The sequence below is a fragment of the Microtus pennsylvanicus genome, chromosome 1 (genome assembly GCF_037038515.1).
Source record: "Microtus pennsylvanicus isolate mMicPen1 chromosome 1, mMicPen1.hap1, whole genome shotgun sequence".
In the NCBI taxonomy this organism is placed as follows: Eukaryota; Metazoa; Chordata; class Mammalia; order Rodentia; family Cricetidae; genus Microtus; species Microtus pennsylvanicus.
Genome location: NC_134579.1, coordinates 114,931,715 through 114,947,546, shown reverse-complemented (window position 1 = coordinate 114,947,546; position 15,832 = coordinate 114,931,715). Strand labels below are relative to the sequence as shown.

General features: G+C 41.1%; 1 protein-coding gene across 2 annotated transcripts in view; it reads right to left on the bottom strand.

Moving 5' to 3' along the window:
* Atp2a2 (ATPase sarcoplasmic/endoplasmic reticulum Ca2+ transporting 2) overlaps positions 1-15,539 on the bottom strand; it is a 42,800-nt gene extending 27,261 nt beyond the window's left edge. The window contains exons 1-5 of one of the 2 annotated variants that reach the window (XR_012911327.1): positions 15,252-15,539; positions 14,672-14,689; positions 14,496-14,578; positions 3,804-3,908; positions 3,442-3,580 (exon numbers count right to left, since the gene is read on the bottom strand). Coding sequence is in view for 1 of the 2 variants with exons in the window: in XM_075979891.1 (XP_075836006.1) it covers positions 3,442-3,580; positions 3,804-3,908; positions 14,496-14,578; positions 14,672-14,689; positions 15,252-15,369 (463 nt within the window). In the remaining variant the exon portion in view is untranslated. The remainder of the gene's footprint in view (positions 1-3,441; positions 3,581-3,803; positions 3,909-14,495; positions 14,579-14,671; positions 14,690-15,251) is intronic. The other variant, XM_075979891.1, reaches the window with a different exon arrangement.
* Between the last annotated feature and the right edge of the window lie 293 nt (positions 15,540-15,832).

Below are 15,832 nucleotides of genomic sequence, written 5' to 3'. Positions count from 1 at the left end.
TACTATAAACAATTCTTCCTTTAAATACCATCAAGTTTAAGAATTATACTTTATTATTGACTAAATCTAAAAAATGCTGTCTACTGCTGAACAGTTAGTCTTCATTTTAGGAAATATAAAATCTATTTCTTACAGAAGGTATAAAGCAATTTTATGTTAGAATCATGTCATTTTTATCACTTGCATAACCTTAGAATAGGGCTCAATCCAGAGAATGCTACAGGATAGGAACATATTTATGTCCTGTGCTATCATCAACCCTGTTACCGAGATATACAACATCTATTTAAAGCAGTAGTGAAAACAGTGTCCCAAGACATACACCAAATCCACTGCCAAATTCTAAAAGCAAAAACTTTTTTCCTATTATAGTTTAACTCACATTTGTAAGATTAACAGATAACACAGAAAAGTCAAAACCACTGATAATCCCTTACTGTAAGAGTATATACAATCAGGGACTAGAGAGATGGCTCAGCAGTTAAGAGCACTTATTGCTCTTCCAGAAGACCCAGGTTCAACTCTAAAAACCCACATGGCAGCTCCAGGGGATCTGGCACCCTCACACAGACATGCAGGCAAAACACCAATGAGCATTCAAAAATGCAAATTTTGTTTCCAGTCATCCAAAAATATACTCCTGGCATTAAAAAAAATGTAAAATTGTTCTGTATTTATAAGATGAGTGAGTATTAGATCTTTCTTTCTACCAAGCAACTTTACGTGACTCTAGTGTTCTAGACTGTTCAAAGGTTCACATAAACATCTGTAATGTTCACATAATCTCTCCTAAAATTTTATTTGCTTTTAAAAAAAGATTTATTTTTACTTTATGTGTGTATGTGTCTCAATATCAAAGCATCACATATGGTGTGCAATGTCTAAAGTAAATTCATAAAAATCTAAGTTGCTGTTAGAGAATAGTGACAAGACAAGGAACACTTGCTAATAGAGATGGGTTTCTCTGAATCTGGAATTTAATAATGGTCACTCAAGTCTTTAAACAGGCTAAAACTATAATTTGGAAGAGGCTATATGGTATGTGAACTATGTATCATTAAGATGCTAAAAAGTGGTGATTTGAGCCATCAACAAATTGAAATGACTTCTATACATACCATGTATATGTTTATCATGTACATATGTCTAGAAAAGACAGTGATTCATTTTCCTCAACTAGTGAAAGTAACCACATATTTTAGAGTGGCTGGTGGCAATTAACCAAGTATTTGTAAAGTTGTCAAAATATCCACTCATTCTAAGTACCTAATCCTGAACACATTTCACACTTTCACAGTCTGTTCTGCAAATTTTATGATAAAGGTATTTATTAGCCCCATCTGTCCTATACTTGTGATTTCATTTTGGTCAGCATTAGAGTACTTAGGATATGCTTAGAAAGAAAGGAGTAGAAGAGCCTTTAACAAAGTAATCTATGTAAGACCTAGTCCTTTCCTGTGTTCTGTACCTCTCAGAATGATCAAACACCAGGAAGCAAGAATTAGCACAAGGTCAGAGCACTGCCTAAGCTTTCCATAATGAACATGCAGACATGACCAACTAGCAGGGTGTCAGCACTGTCCATGGAGAATTCACAAACAGGTCAAACAGACATAGACTTAAATGTATATATTGCCTACTGACTAGTTATTCAATTAAAATTGAATAAATTTAACTATCTTTTTTCTTTTATTGAATAGTCAACCCAAGTTTTGAGTATTTAACTTGCTATTTTTTAAATAGCAAGATAAAATTTTAATAATTGTTTTAATTAAACTAAGTGTGGTGGTACACACCTTTAATCCCAGCTCTCCGGAGGCAGAGGCGGGTAGGTGGATCTGTGAATTTAAAGCTAGCCTGGTCTACAAAATCAATTCTAGGACAGCCAGGGTTGTTACAGAAAAACTATCTCAGGAACAAACAAACAAAAAATCATTTTAATTAATAAGGCAATGATAAAGTCCAGTAGAAGGATTAATTATGAGTCACTATATGAAAATATAACCTAGACTCAAAACAGTGTAAAAGCCACATCTGAATAATCCTCTGCAGTAATTCCTCTCCATTCACTCTACCAACAAAACAACCAAACCTGAAATATCTCAGGGTGACAGTGACAGTATGACTTCACAGAATAGCGGCACCCAGGACCTACGAGGTGAAGGCGGAGGGTCAGGAGAGTTAAATGCCAACTGGGTTACATAAAACCTTGTTTAAGGAGCTGGAGAGAGAGCTCAGAGGTTAGGAGTACAGTGACTGCTCTTTCCAGAGGACCCATGTTAATTCCCAGCACATACACGGCAGCAAACAACTATCTGTAACTCCAAGATCTTACAACCTCACATAGACATACATGCAGGCAAAACACCAATGCAAATAAAAATAAATCATTTAAGCTGGGTGGTGTTATTGCACGCCTTTATCCCAGCACCTAAAAAAGGCAGAGGCAAGAGAATCTCTGTGAGTTTGAGGACAGCCTGGTCTAACACAGCACACTGCAGGCCAGCCAGGGATACACAGTGAGACTCAAGTATCCAAAGCAAATAAACAAACAAAATAATTCAGAATCAAACAGGAAAAAGAAAAGGGGAAATGGAGAGATAGGTTAGCCAGTGGAACATGCACCATATTGGCATGAAGACATGAGTTAAGAACCCACTAAAAAACCCAGGCAGCTAGTTGGGCAGTGGTGGCACATTCCTTTAATCCCAGCAGTCAGGAGACAGAGGCAGGCAGATCTCTGTGAATTCAAGGCCAGCCTGGTCTAAAGAGCGAGTTCCAGGATCAAAACCAAACCAAATAAACAACAGGCAGCTACTTAGAAGCTATAATCAATTAATCACTACAGCTAACTGTAGTGCACACAGCAGTAGTGTTCTACAGTTGATAACTACAAACTTCAAACACATTGGCCAAAACACAAGATCCTTTTAGGAGGCCAAGGCAGGAAGATCACTTCAATCTGGGAATTTGAGCCCAGATTCAGCAACATAGTGAAACTCCATCAAAAAACAAACCTCAAAATAAACCTTACTGACAACATAAAGGGGCACAACAATTCCAAACATGCACTGAAATGGTATAATAACTGATAAATAATTAGTTTTAATTATAATTATGAGAAAAAGCTAGGGCTGGAGAGATGGCTCAGTGGTTAATGGTCTTCAAGAGGATCTGGGTTCAATTCCCAGCACTCACATATAGGCTTACTCTAGTTCCAAGAAATGTCATTCCCTCTTGGACTCTGTAGGCACCAGGCACACGTGCAAGTATATGAACATGTATAGGCAAATCACCCACATGCATAAAATTTTAAAAAAGCAAACAAAAAACTTTAAACATAAAAAGCTAAATATAATTCTGAACCTAGAGAAAAGGACCTCCCTTAGAAATAAAATCTAGAAAAAAAGAAAATAAACAAAAACAAAAATCTCAACTCACCAGCAATTTCCACAATATCCCCGGGAACGATGTCTTTAGCTTTAATTCGCTGCACACTCTTCCTGTCCTGTCGGTACACTTTTCCCATTTCAGGCTCGTATTCCTTAAGGGCTTCTATTGCATTTTCAGCATTCCTTTCCTGGATGAAGGAAAACCAAGCATCATAAACCACCCTGCCTGCCTCCTTAACTATTTCTAGACTAGAAATTAAAACTTCAGTTTTAGTCAAGGCTATGTAAGGAGACCCTGTCTTAAAAAAAAAAAAAAAAAAAACACCAAAAACCAAAAAAACCAACAGACTGATATTTAAAAATCACATAAACTACTGAAATGTTAAATGCTGCAGGAATTTTTCTGCTTACCTGCCATACACCCACAATTGCATTGGCTACTAATATAAGCAGAATTACAAAAGGTTCTACAAAGGCTGTAATCGTTTCTTCACCTTCTTCAAACCAAGCCAAAACCTAAAAGAAAAATGGCACATGTCAGACTTCCTAATGTACTTTTAAATTTACCTACATTTTATAACAAAAGGGGCTCACATTACAAGAACCTTTTCTTACATCTCCAGAAACAGACAAAATATAGTTACAGAAACAGCTGTCTTATATTCTGTTCTTTCTTTTCTTCTCCTTCTTTCAGGTTTTTTGAGACAGGGTTTCTCTGAGTAACAGCTCTGGCTGTCTTGGAACTCACCACTTTGTAGACCAGGCTGGCCTCAAACTCAGAGATCTGAGTGCTGGGATTAAAGGTGTGTGCCAGTCACCACCACCTGGCTAAACTACTTTATTTTTAATGCCACCCCAAGCTCAAATAGAGTGGGTTTTTTGTTTGTTTGTTTTTTGGTAGAAAAAAAGTAGTCTCATTCAATTTGTATGTATATATGTCAGATAATAAAAAAACCTCAAAATTCCTGATTTTATTATAGTAAAGATGAACAGGTAAACATGAATAGTCACATTGATGTTCACATTAGGTCTGGAGATATGACTCAGGTTTAAGACACTGGTTGGTAGTCCAGAGGACCAGGTTCCATCCAATACCCACACATTGGCTTTTATTCATCTCTAACTCCAGTAGCAGTTGGGATTGATGCCCCTTTTTCCAGCGTCCAGGGCCCTAAACACATGCAGGCAGACCACCCTTACACACCAAATAATTTCTTAAAAATTCACATCATGTCTTCCTGTCCCCTCTCTGGGAGAGGCAACTTCTGCCTCTCTCCGCCCCCCCCCTTCCTCTCTCTTTCCCCTCTTCTCCCCTTTTTCCTTCCCCTCCATAACCCACCTAATAAATATCTAACTTTAAAAAAAAAATTCACATCACGTCTTAGACATACATGGCCTGAATTTACAGCTTACAAAACTGAAAACAAGAAACAAAAAAAACCAAAAAACAACCAAACAAAATAAAACACCAAGAAACAACAAACAAAAAAATATTTGGAGGTAAAAAAATTGACCATTCACTCAAATTCAAGGCAGACCAAGTTAATCTCCCTGACTTCTCAGAGGTAGTGGAGTCACCTCAGAATTCCACCACACAGCACTTAGTACTGCAACATAGCACTTCAAAAATCACAAAATTCCCCTCCAGACAAATGAAATAAAGTGGGCCAGGGAGATGGCATATATGGTAAAAGTGCCTGCTGCCAAGCCTGATAATCTAAATCCAATCACAGGCTAAGGGAAGAAATACACTCAAAGGGCACATGCATGGACACACATTCCATCAAAATGTAATCACAAAAGCAAATCAAAAACCTCACCTAATCTATGCTAGGAGGGTAAGGCAGGATGACTGCCAGTTTCAGACAACATGGCCCTGACTCCAATCAACTACAAGTTAATAGCCAAGGTACTATGAAGGTGATAAAAAGATACAGTGAGTTAATAAAAGAGCATCAAAAGCAGTGGCTCTCATCTTCCTAATGCTGTGACCCTAATGCAGTTCTCATGCTGTGGTGATCCCCAACCATAAATTTATTTGTTTCTACTTCATAACTGTAATTTTGCTACGGTTAGGAGTTGTAATGTAAATATCTGTGGTTTTTTTATGGTTCTAGGCAATGTGACCCTGTGAAAGGGTCATTCATCCGAAAGGGGTTGTGACCCACAGGTTGAGAACTGATGATCTAAGTAGTTAGAAGTTAACCAGAAGGACAAGTGAGATGGGCAAGTGGGTAAAAGCTCTTGCTGGGCAATCCTGCTGACCTGAGTACAATTCTGGAACTCATAGTGGAAGGACCTGACAACTGACTCCTGAAAGTTGTCCTTTGACCTCCATGCAAGGTCTAAGTCACATATGCACACAAGCTCGCTCCCACTATCCCAGGCCAGGTCCTGACAAATTTCAGTGGCAATTTTACCAGAAACCTGCCAACCTCAATGATTGGATCCAGGAGGTGGGCTTTGCTTCGTGTGTGGGTGGGTGTTTTGCGATGTTGCTTAAAATGAACACATTTCACAATGAAGACCCTTACTTTAAAAGATTATCTAGAAGTAAGCAAGATGGCTTATCATGTAAAGGCACTTACCCTACAAGCTTGACAACCTGAATTCAATCCCTGGAATCCATATAAAAGCTCTAGGAGAGAACCAACCCAAACAGTTGTTATCTGATCTCTGTGTGTGTGTGTGTGTGTGTGCGTGCGCGCGCACGCGCACGCGCACGAGGCAGGTGATCCTTGTGAGTTAGCCTGGTCTACATGATGAGTTCCACAACAGCTAGCGCTACATAAGAGACCCTGTCTCAAAACAAACATAAATACTTGTGTGTACACACATACACAATTTTCTAAGTAAAATTAATATAGTTAAAAATAATGAACCCACATGAGATTCTTTTTGGTTTTTTGTTTTTTAAACACAGCCAATGACCAGAAGATAATTAGGCAATATGAAACTCTAAAAGAAGATTAACAAGGAATTAGCAAAGAATCAGATCAAAGAAAAACCAAACAGAAAGTGCCCAGGTTCTGACACATGCCAATTAACACTGACAAGCAGGGCAGGAGAAAACCAGACTGTGATAAACACGACAGCAGGCTTTCCACAGGGCATTCCTAGTACTAAGGCCAGGATCTCAGCCAGAATGAAAAAACTTCTCTACAAAGTTAAATTTTGATAGATGCAGGATCGCAACTGCTGATACAGCCTTCCAAACACTTAGCAAGGAGAACATATCAGAAATAAGAAATTTAATTAGCCCTTAAAGAAGAAAAATTGCTCAACTTCATAAGTGACCAGAGACCTTTTCAAAAGGTCAGTGAGGCATTAGCGACTCTAAGATAAGCTTCACACCTTGTTTAAGTGGGTATGAATTTCCTTCTTGGCAGTCAAGCCTGGGGACAACTTAGGGCAACATCCCTCAACAGATGGAGTGAAGGGAAGGGTGAGCAGTGTTAGAATTACTAGAGTAAAAACACATCTCTACTAGTCAAGAGATACACATTGTTCTCATGACTAATATTTATCAAATGTAAGAATTCTTATTTGACCAGTATACTAAGCTTGCCTTCCATGAGACCCGTTGGATAGAAAACACAGGCTACCAACACTTGAAAGTTCTACAGATGCACTAATTACTATGGAATGAGCAACTAGTGGGCAAATTTACTAAGATGGAGAATGGCATCCAAACCTATCTAAAATTTAGGAACCACCCAGTTAGGGCTGGAAGACAGTTCAGTGGCTACAGCCCTTGCTTAGCATATGCCAGCCAGACCCTGGGCTCATTCCTCAGTACATGGAGCGAGGGGAAATTCCAGTTTTTTGAGTACTTAAAAAAAAAAAAGACAGTTCTTAGTAGGCTAAGAGCCAACTGCTGCTCTTCTAGGACTGGAGTTCAGTTCCCAGCAGCCATATTTGACAGCTTACAATTGCCTATAACTCCAGTTTCAGGGGGTCAGACACCCCTTTCTTGCCTCTAGTGGTACCCACACACGTGGTATACCGTCACACAAACATACCCATATATACACATAAAATAATCTAAAAAGTTTTAAAATAAAGATAAAATCTTCCTCAAAACAAAATATAACCCAAAGACTCAAATCCTATACCTCAAATTGAAGAATCACATTAATTGATAAAAACCAATCTGCTCAGATTGTGTTTTATGGTTCTTCACGGTTTGTTCTATTGGTAAGAAATCCTATTAGGTTATACAAATGGGAACACTGCTGACAAATGACTGACGGTAAGAAGGTCCAAGAAGAAACTAGACAGATACTGTCTCAGAGTACACGGTCAATTTAGTTACTAATTATGGCTTTTCCTAACTTACACAAAATCTATCCATTCAAAAGGAGAAATATGTCTGTAAAAACAATCTTGACCAACTAGGTTGATCATAAAGGTTCTCTTTGTATTGCCTTTGTTTACAGCTGCATCTCTAGGGGCTCAGAAAGGGCTCTGGTACACGGATGGCACTCAGTAAGTATTTACTACTGGACAAGCAGAGGAAGAAAGAAACAAGTGCTCAAATAAAGCCAAGTGAGAATCAAGGAGTAAAAGTTCTACAAGGAAGTACAGCATTCTATCGGAACTGAAGGAAAAGGAGGAAAGGTTAGCTGCAATGTAATTTCAGGCACAGCGTTTCTTCTTCCCTCTGAACTCTGTACTGTTACAATAGCAGCACCCTTCTACTACAATTACAATTATTCAAAGTTCAAAGCTTCAAATTTGCCAACCCTGTTCCAAGTCACCATTCACTGCATTTTAAGGTGAAGTAGTATAGGACAGGGATCTTTCTATTGATAGTCACAGAATTAACCTCTGGATTAGGACGGAACTAAGAGGTAGAGCACTTACCTAAAAAGTTATAAAGCTCTGGGATTTGATCCAAATGCACAAGAAATGGCATTACAGCACTACTAATACCCTTAAAGAAATTTAAAAATTTTTTTTTCTGGGGGCTGGAGAGATGGCTCAGAGGTTAAGAGCATTGTCTGCTCTTCCAAAGGTCCTGAGTTCAATTCCCAGCAACCACATGGTGGCTCACAACCATCTGTAATGGGGTCTGGTGCCCTCTTCTGGCCTGCAGGCATACACACAGACAGAATATTGTATACATAATAAATAAATAAATACTTAAAAAAAATTTTCTGTATGTGCCCAAGAGTATGTATATTCAAAGCACGCATGTTAGTGCCCACGGAATCCAGAAAAGGGTGTTGGAGCCCCCAGAATAGGAGTTACAGATCTCTTGAGCCTCCTGATACAGGTGCTGAGAACCAAACCCAGGTCTTCTGCAAGTGTAACAAGTAAACCATTGAGCCATCTCTTCAGTCCCCTAATTTTCCTGCTTTTCCTGGCCAGGTCTCTTACTCTGGCCAGGTTGATCTCCAACTTGTAGCAGTTTTCCTGCCTTAAGTCTTCTCCTGGCTGGTATTACAGACGTATACCCAACACTTAATCTGGCACTATTAACTTCTGATAGGAATAACGAATAAAGCAAAATTTGCTTAGGCAAAAAGGCATGTTTTGACATACACTCGAAGGGAGGGTTTCATATTATGGCATTGGGATTGTGGGCTGAGCTCTTGCTTGCTCGCTCCCCACCCCTGGAGTTTCACTATGTATCCCTGGCTAGCTGGCCTGGTGTTCCCTATATATAGACCAGGTTGGCTGTGAACTCAGAGAGATCCATCTACCTCTGCCTCCTGAGTGTTGGGATTAAAGTTGTGTGCCACTATACCCAGAGGATTGAACTCTTAAGACCACTCAGAAAGCAAGGAAGTATAGAGGGAGAGTAAATGCATAGCATGTGAAGGGTCCAGATTCAATGCCAGCACCATCTGCCTAAAAGTGGTTAAAAAAAAAAAAGTCAGAATTCAAGAGGCAGAGGCAAGAGGATCTGAGTTCAAGGCCAGTCTGGTCTACAACTCAAGCTCCAGGGCAGCTAGGGCTGTGACAGAGAAAATTGTCCTGAAAAAACAAAAGAAAAAGACGAAAAAACATCATAAGTGCTATTTTCACCTTCCTTTTATCTTCAGAAACTTACACTGTGCCTTTGGACATTTAAACACTAGATCAACAAAATTTACATTAAGAATTCTGGAATGCCAGGCGGTGGTGGCACACGCCTTTAATCCCAACACTTGGGAGGCAGAGGCGGACGGATCTCTGTGAGTTTGAGACCAGCCTGGTCTACAAGAGCTAGTTCCAGGACAGGCTCCAAAACCACAGAGAAACCCTGTCTCAAAACAAAACAAAACAAAACAAAGAATTCTGGAAAAAAAAAAGGAAAATAAGCACTCATCAAAAACAACCCAAGATTATCAGTAAGTGATATGCTAAATGTCTTGGGTGGCAAACAAAAATTCCTTCAGTCAGAAAAGCAAACCTAATATGCATTAGAATTCATTCTCTCCAGTAAAAGGTGGCAGTGGCAGCAGCTGGCAGCAGCGGCACACACCTTTAATCGCAGCAATCAAGAGGTAGAGGCAGAATGAACTGAGGTCAGACTGGTCTATAGAGTGAGTTACAGGACAGCCAGGAATGTTACACAGAGAAATCCTGTCTTGAAACACCAAAAACCACACCAAAACTTAAAAAAAAAAAAAACAACAACAACAACAACAAAAAAAAAAAAACCACGAAAAAAACCCTTATACCAGAAGTAGGAATGGCAATACTATACATCTGTAATTACAGGACACGTGAGGCAAGAAATTAATAAGAGTTCAAGGGCAGTCTTGGCCATATAATAACACAACGCCTTAAAAAGCAACATATCTTTAATCCTAGCTCTCGAAGGTAGAAGCAGGTAGCTCAAGTCCAGGATAGTCAAGGCTATACAGTGAGATTGTCTCCCCCATAAACAAGCAAACAAACAAAACCAACCACCACACACACACACACACACACACACACACAAAATAATAACGACAACAACAAAAACACAGTATGACTGAAGATAAAAATCAGTAGCAGAACACTTCCCTAGTGTGCTCAAGGCCCTGGATTCTATTCCCACAGTAGGGAAAGGAGATAAAGACAATTAATGTTTCCCCTTCAAATTGTTTTTAAGAAATAAATCAAACAAAAAATTTAGAACACCATAAAATGTACTATTAAATGCTTCTTAATCATTGAAACAAGCAAAGCACAAACAAATCACGTTTTATCAGTGTCTCAAAATGCTAGAAACAAACTTAGTCCAATATTGAGACACTGAAAAAGAATAGGGGCCCAGCACAGTGGCAAGAAGATCTTAATGAGTTCTATGATCTGCATAATCCTGGTCTCCAGGATAACCAGGACTATAAGGAGACCCTGTCTCAAAAACAATCAAAACAAAAACAAATACACACAAATACACACACACACACACACACACATACACACGAAAACAACAAAATAGTATTTTAGTGTAAAACGGGAAACGGGGCAAAGAGTAAAGACCTAGGCTGATTTCCATCTCAGTACCACCCATGATCTGGAGAGATCAGCTAATGCCATTAAAGCCCTAAATATACTCACCTCTCCTTCAGCTCTTTACTCAAAGGTTACCTTGTGAGGTTCCCTTTTAAAAAGCCTGTGCTCCTCTTCCCTATGGACAACCCCCTTATCTCAGCCCCTTTACTTTCTTAACAGCACTATTCAAGTTAACAGGTACCATATTCCCTATTATAGCCTTTGTGTCTGTGTCAAGTGCTCACTTGGGAGAGGAGAAGAGTGGGTAGGCATTTCAGTTAGGCAACCAAATGATGCAGGATACTTAGGGTAAAGTTAGTAACCTAACAGAATGGGAACAACCCAAATAAAAAACAGTAAATGATGTCATATTAAAGAAATTTGATGTCCACATGCAAAGGGAGATGCATTTTGCTAAGACAGTCTTACAGATCTCAGGCTAGCCTTATCAAACTCACTGTAGAGCCAAGGCTGGCCTGGATTCCTAACCTCAGCTACGAAATACTAAGATTACAGGCATGCACATTTGATCTTTTTAAAAGAAACAACCCTGGGAAACACTACAGATTAAACTGTCCCCATGAGCCAGTGTAAAACATTAATGCAACTTCCTATTTTCTGCCAGAGAAAACATTAACTGTAGTTAACATTTTACTAGTCTAATATTTGAAATAAATCACTAGTATCTTTCTAACCCAAAGAGAAATCTGATGATTTGTGACAACTGCCTATTCACTTCTGCATAAGAATGAATATTCAAAGACCCATGTTTTTCCTGTTAAGCCAGTAAGAATATACTGACTACCACAAATAAGTCAGTGCTGTTATTTGGAAACTATGAAAATAAATAAAAGCTGAAGTTCGTGTCACAAACCTATAACCCTGGCACCTAAGAGGCTAAGTAAGACAAGAGGATCTCATAAGACTGGGCTATTCAGAGTGAGTTTGAGACAGTCTAAGATATAGTAAGACCTGTCTCAAAAAACAAAAACAAATACACATACAAAACCAAAACAGGGCCTGAAAGATGGCTGAGCAGGCCCTCAGGCATTCACATAAAGGCCAGAAAGTGGTGACAGCATGCCTATATTTTATTTATTTATTGTTTTTTTTTTTTGAGACAGGGTTTCTCTGTAGCTTTTGGAACTAGCTCTTGTAGACCAGGCTGGCTTCAAACTCACAGAGATCCCCCTGCCTCTGCCTCACGAGTGCTGGGATTAAGGGCGTGTGCCACCGCTGCCCCGTAGCTTGCCTGTATTTGCAACACTTGGGAGGCTAGGGCAAGCTGGCTAGCTAAACTAGCTGAATCAGTGAGCTCTGGGTTTAATCCAGAAACCCTGCCTCAGTATGTAAGGTGGAAAGTCATTAAGCAAGAAACCCAATGGCCACTACACACACATTCACACAAGTACACCCACATACCTGAACAAGCACACACATACCTACACTGTACACACATACATAAGCAGTAACAGAAATAAAGAGAAATAAGGAAAGAACAGATCAAGGAGCACATAGCACCATCAACAAACCAAAATTTCTTTTCCATTTTTATAGCTTTTGAGAAAGGGTCCAGACTGTCTTGATGCCTCAGTTTCCTGAACCTTTCCTTTTGAAAGAAGGCAACCCTGCAGATCATTTTAAAGGTATGAACACACACTTAAGCATGGCCACTAAGTAACACTCTAGAGTGGTGCAGACTTAGAACAGCCTCTGAAGACTACCGTAATCCATCCAAAATCTTGACAAAGAAACCAAAGCAAACTGAGTGAACTCTAAAAAGCACTTCCTGCACACTTATTCTCTTGTTATTTAACACCTTAACATAAAATATAACAGTTCATTTCCTGAACAAGAATTCCAAATAGTTATTGAAAATGAATTCACATTTCAACTACAAACACTAATAAGCAATATCCTCTATTACAAAAAAGTTAAGCACTTAAAATTTGAAAATGATTACAAATAAATTCCTAACTATTACATCATAAAATACATCTACAATCACTAATCTTACTTTCTAAAACACCAAACTAACATGATTTTGAAACCCTGAGATCCAATAGCCAGTAACTTGATCACTGAAAAGGGGCACCATTTCTGAGATTTCTTCACAACACAGAAGGAACCAGCAGGAATGTATTTTGCCTACAGCTAGTACACATCAGTTAGTTAATTCCTAAGTCCCTGATGACCTTAATGAAGGCCAGCATTTAACAGCCACAGCAGAGACTCAGAATCATGTAGCCTGCATTAATACAAACCCTGATCAACTCCCCAAATGTGTAATTTATTTTACCTCATGTCAACATGCTCAAACTATAATCAAACAACTCTATTCAATTATCTTGTTTACCAATGACGCAACCATTTACAGGGCAAAATTTTTAAAAACTAATCACAAGATATATAAGTTGTATAGAGTGAATGACTCAGTAGTATGCTGTGGTTTGCTATTGGTGTCTAAATTTTATTCAATGAAAACCACAGGTGAGATTCTTGAGAACTGAACTAGCAATGGCCACACAACACTTAACAAACACGGTATACTAAAGTTTCACAGCAAAATCCATGTGTACAACTGCTCCTAAAGGCCAACTCTGCCACCAAAATTTATTTTAAAAATAGCTTAAAAAAACCCTTTCTTCACCTGAACTCTGTAAGTTCCCTAAACAATCCTCTATGCTAGTGTTTTCAGAGGTCATTACCACATGACCCCTAGGTCAGATTTAGATGTGAAAATACATAGTTGAAACCTTACAGCTGTCAGCTTTTTGAGACCCGAAACAAGTATTATACGATTCTCACTTCCTATTACAGTGTAAGAATACAAGGTTGGAAGAACAAAAAGCAGTGTGCGCTATGATGGGTATTTAAGACCACTGGGCACCACTACCACTATTTTGAGAAACTGTAAAGAAATCCACTGGCCAGAAAAAAATGATAATAACCTAGAAATAACCTTGCCACTTCTTAGTTTTTCTTAGATGGGTCTCTGCATTTCACTAGTTTCTTAGCAACCACACAGGGCTCAAGCACATACAGAAAGGGGGGGCCAAAAAAAAAGAAAAAAAGGTCTACCTTCATTCCCTCTTCTAATACTCAGAACCAAGAGTACTGAACTTTGTTCTCTCACTCTAGGAATCACTCAAGACAGGGGTCCAGGTTAGATGCCATCCTAAAGGTCAGTGACCAAATTTGGTCAACAGTGGTGCCATCACTGCCGTCATCATTCTTGTCACTGTCAGAAACAACTGTCACCTTGCCACTACCAGCAAGGCAAAGCAACTGCAATATTCCCTTTGTCCATTCTATTTACAAACTGCCCAACATCATCGTCGTATGATCTTCCAGGATGACAACTAATGGAGGAACCTAACAGAAAAGGCCTTGCAGTAAGAAACTGGTAAGACCCTGCGGTCAGGAGCCATTTCTCACTCCACTGTAAAAGCTGGACATCTATATTCTGAACAAAAACACCTTCTAGCACTTTTTTTTTTATCTCTAACACTTGGGTTGGTTGTTTTTTGTTTTAAAACACGGAAACTTGAAGGCTATTTTTTTTTCCTGGTGTATCAGTGAAATACTTTCAGCTTGTACGGGCAGATAAAATATTTTTTTAATACTTACGAAAGATATACATGCTGCCAGCAATAAAATCCTAACTAGTAAGTCTTCAAACTGCTCAATGACAAGTTCCAGCAAGGTTTTTCCTGTTAAGGAAAAAAGTATTTGTTACAATTGTCCATATCAATCAATCCGTGACCGCACACAGACCGTCTCTCCAAAGTAACATTAAGATTTACCTTCTTCAGCCGGTAATTCTAGAATGCCGAAATTCGCCAGCCAACGTGTCAGGGGAGGAAAGAAAAAATACAGACATCTGATTAGCGCTTTTATAAAAACTGCTAGATACATCACCATCGTTGTGGGTCTATGAACATTTAACCTCTCTCTCTCCACTCTGATACCCCGAGAAAACTACACGGTCCCTGGAATCAAGGGCCACGGTCCTGCCCGTCAGCTCACTCGGGCCTCCAGGACCATGCAGCCGTTTCAGCTGGGTCATCACTTCTGCCAGATGTGTAACTTTGGGGAGTACAAGAAACGGTAGGAGGCTTTCTCAACTACATCGACGCCTCATAAATCCGCGGGGGACTCAGGCCAGCCGCAGGAGCGCCCCCCCTTCCCTGCCCCGCTGCACTCCGTCCGGGAAGGTCACCGGCTCGAGACCCCTGGAGGTCGGGAGAGGCCCGGACCCGCGTGCGGACAGCCCGGCCTCTCGCAGCCGTCGGGCGCTGAGCCGAGCCCCACGAGGTGGAGCCGGGTCAGCCATCTTCCTTGGCGCTCGGGCCCGCGCCGCCCGCTGCAGCGCCCCGCACCTACCGTTGGAGCCCCATCTCTCCTTGAGCTTCTTGACCTGCTCCAGGCTCAGCCCCGTGCTCTCGTTGACGCCAAAGTGGCCCAGCACCTCCTCCACCGTCTTTGTGTGAGCGTTCTCCATGGCTGCGGGGGCCCCGGCCGGCCTCGCCTCGCGTCCCCGCGGCCTCCTCGCCTCCGCCTCGCACTCGGGCCGCGGGCTCGTGCCACCGCGGGCGCCCGGGCGCAGACAGCTGTCCCCTCCTCTTTCTCCTCCTCCGCGGCTGCGGCCGCTTCCGCCTGACCGGGCGCTGAATCACCCGAGCCCCCTCCCCCAGAAACCGCCGCACGCGGCCCGGCCTCGCCGAGCCCACCCGAGGGGCTGCGAGCCTCCCGCCGCGCCGCGACTGTGCGTCGCCTCAGCTGCCAGCCGGCCGCGGGCAGCGCAGGCCGCGGCGAGGAGACCCGGTGCGGCTGAGGAGGGGCGCCCGGCCGAGCCCTCGGCGCGGAAGAGAGCGAGGCGGGCGGCCGGAGAGGAGCTGCGCGGCGCGCCTGCACGAGCCCCTCAGTTCTGCACCCCCGACAGCGGCGGAGGAAACTGCGGCGGA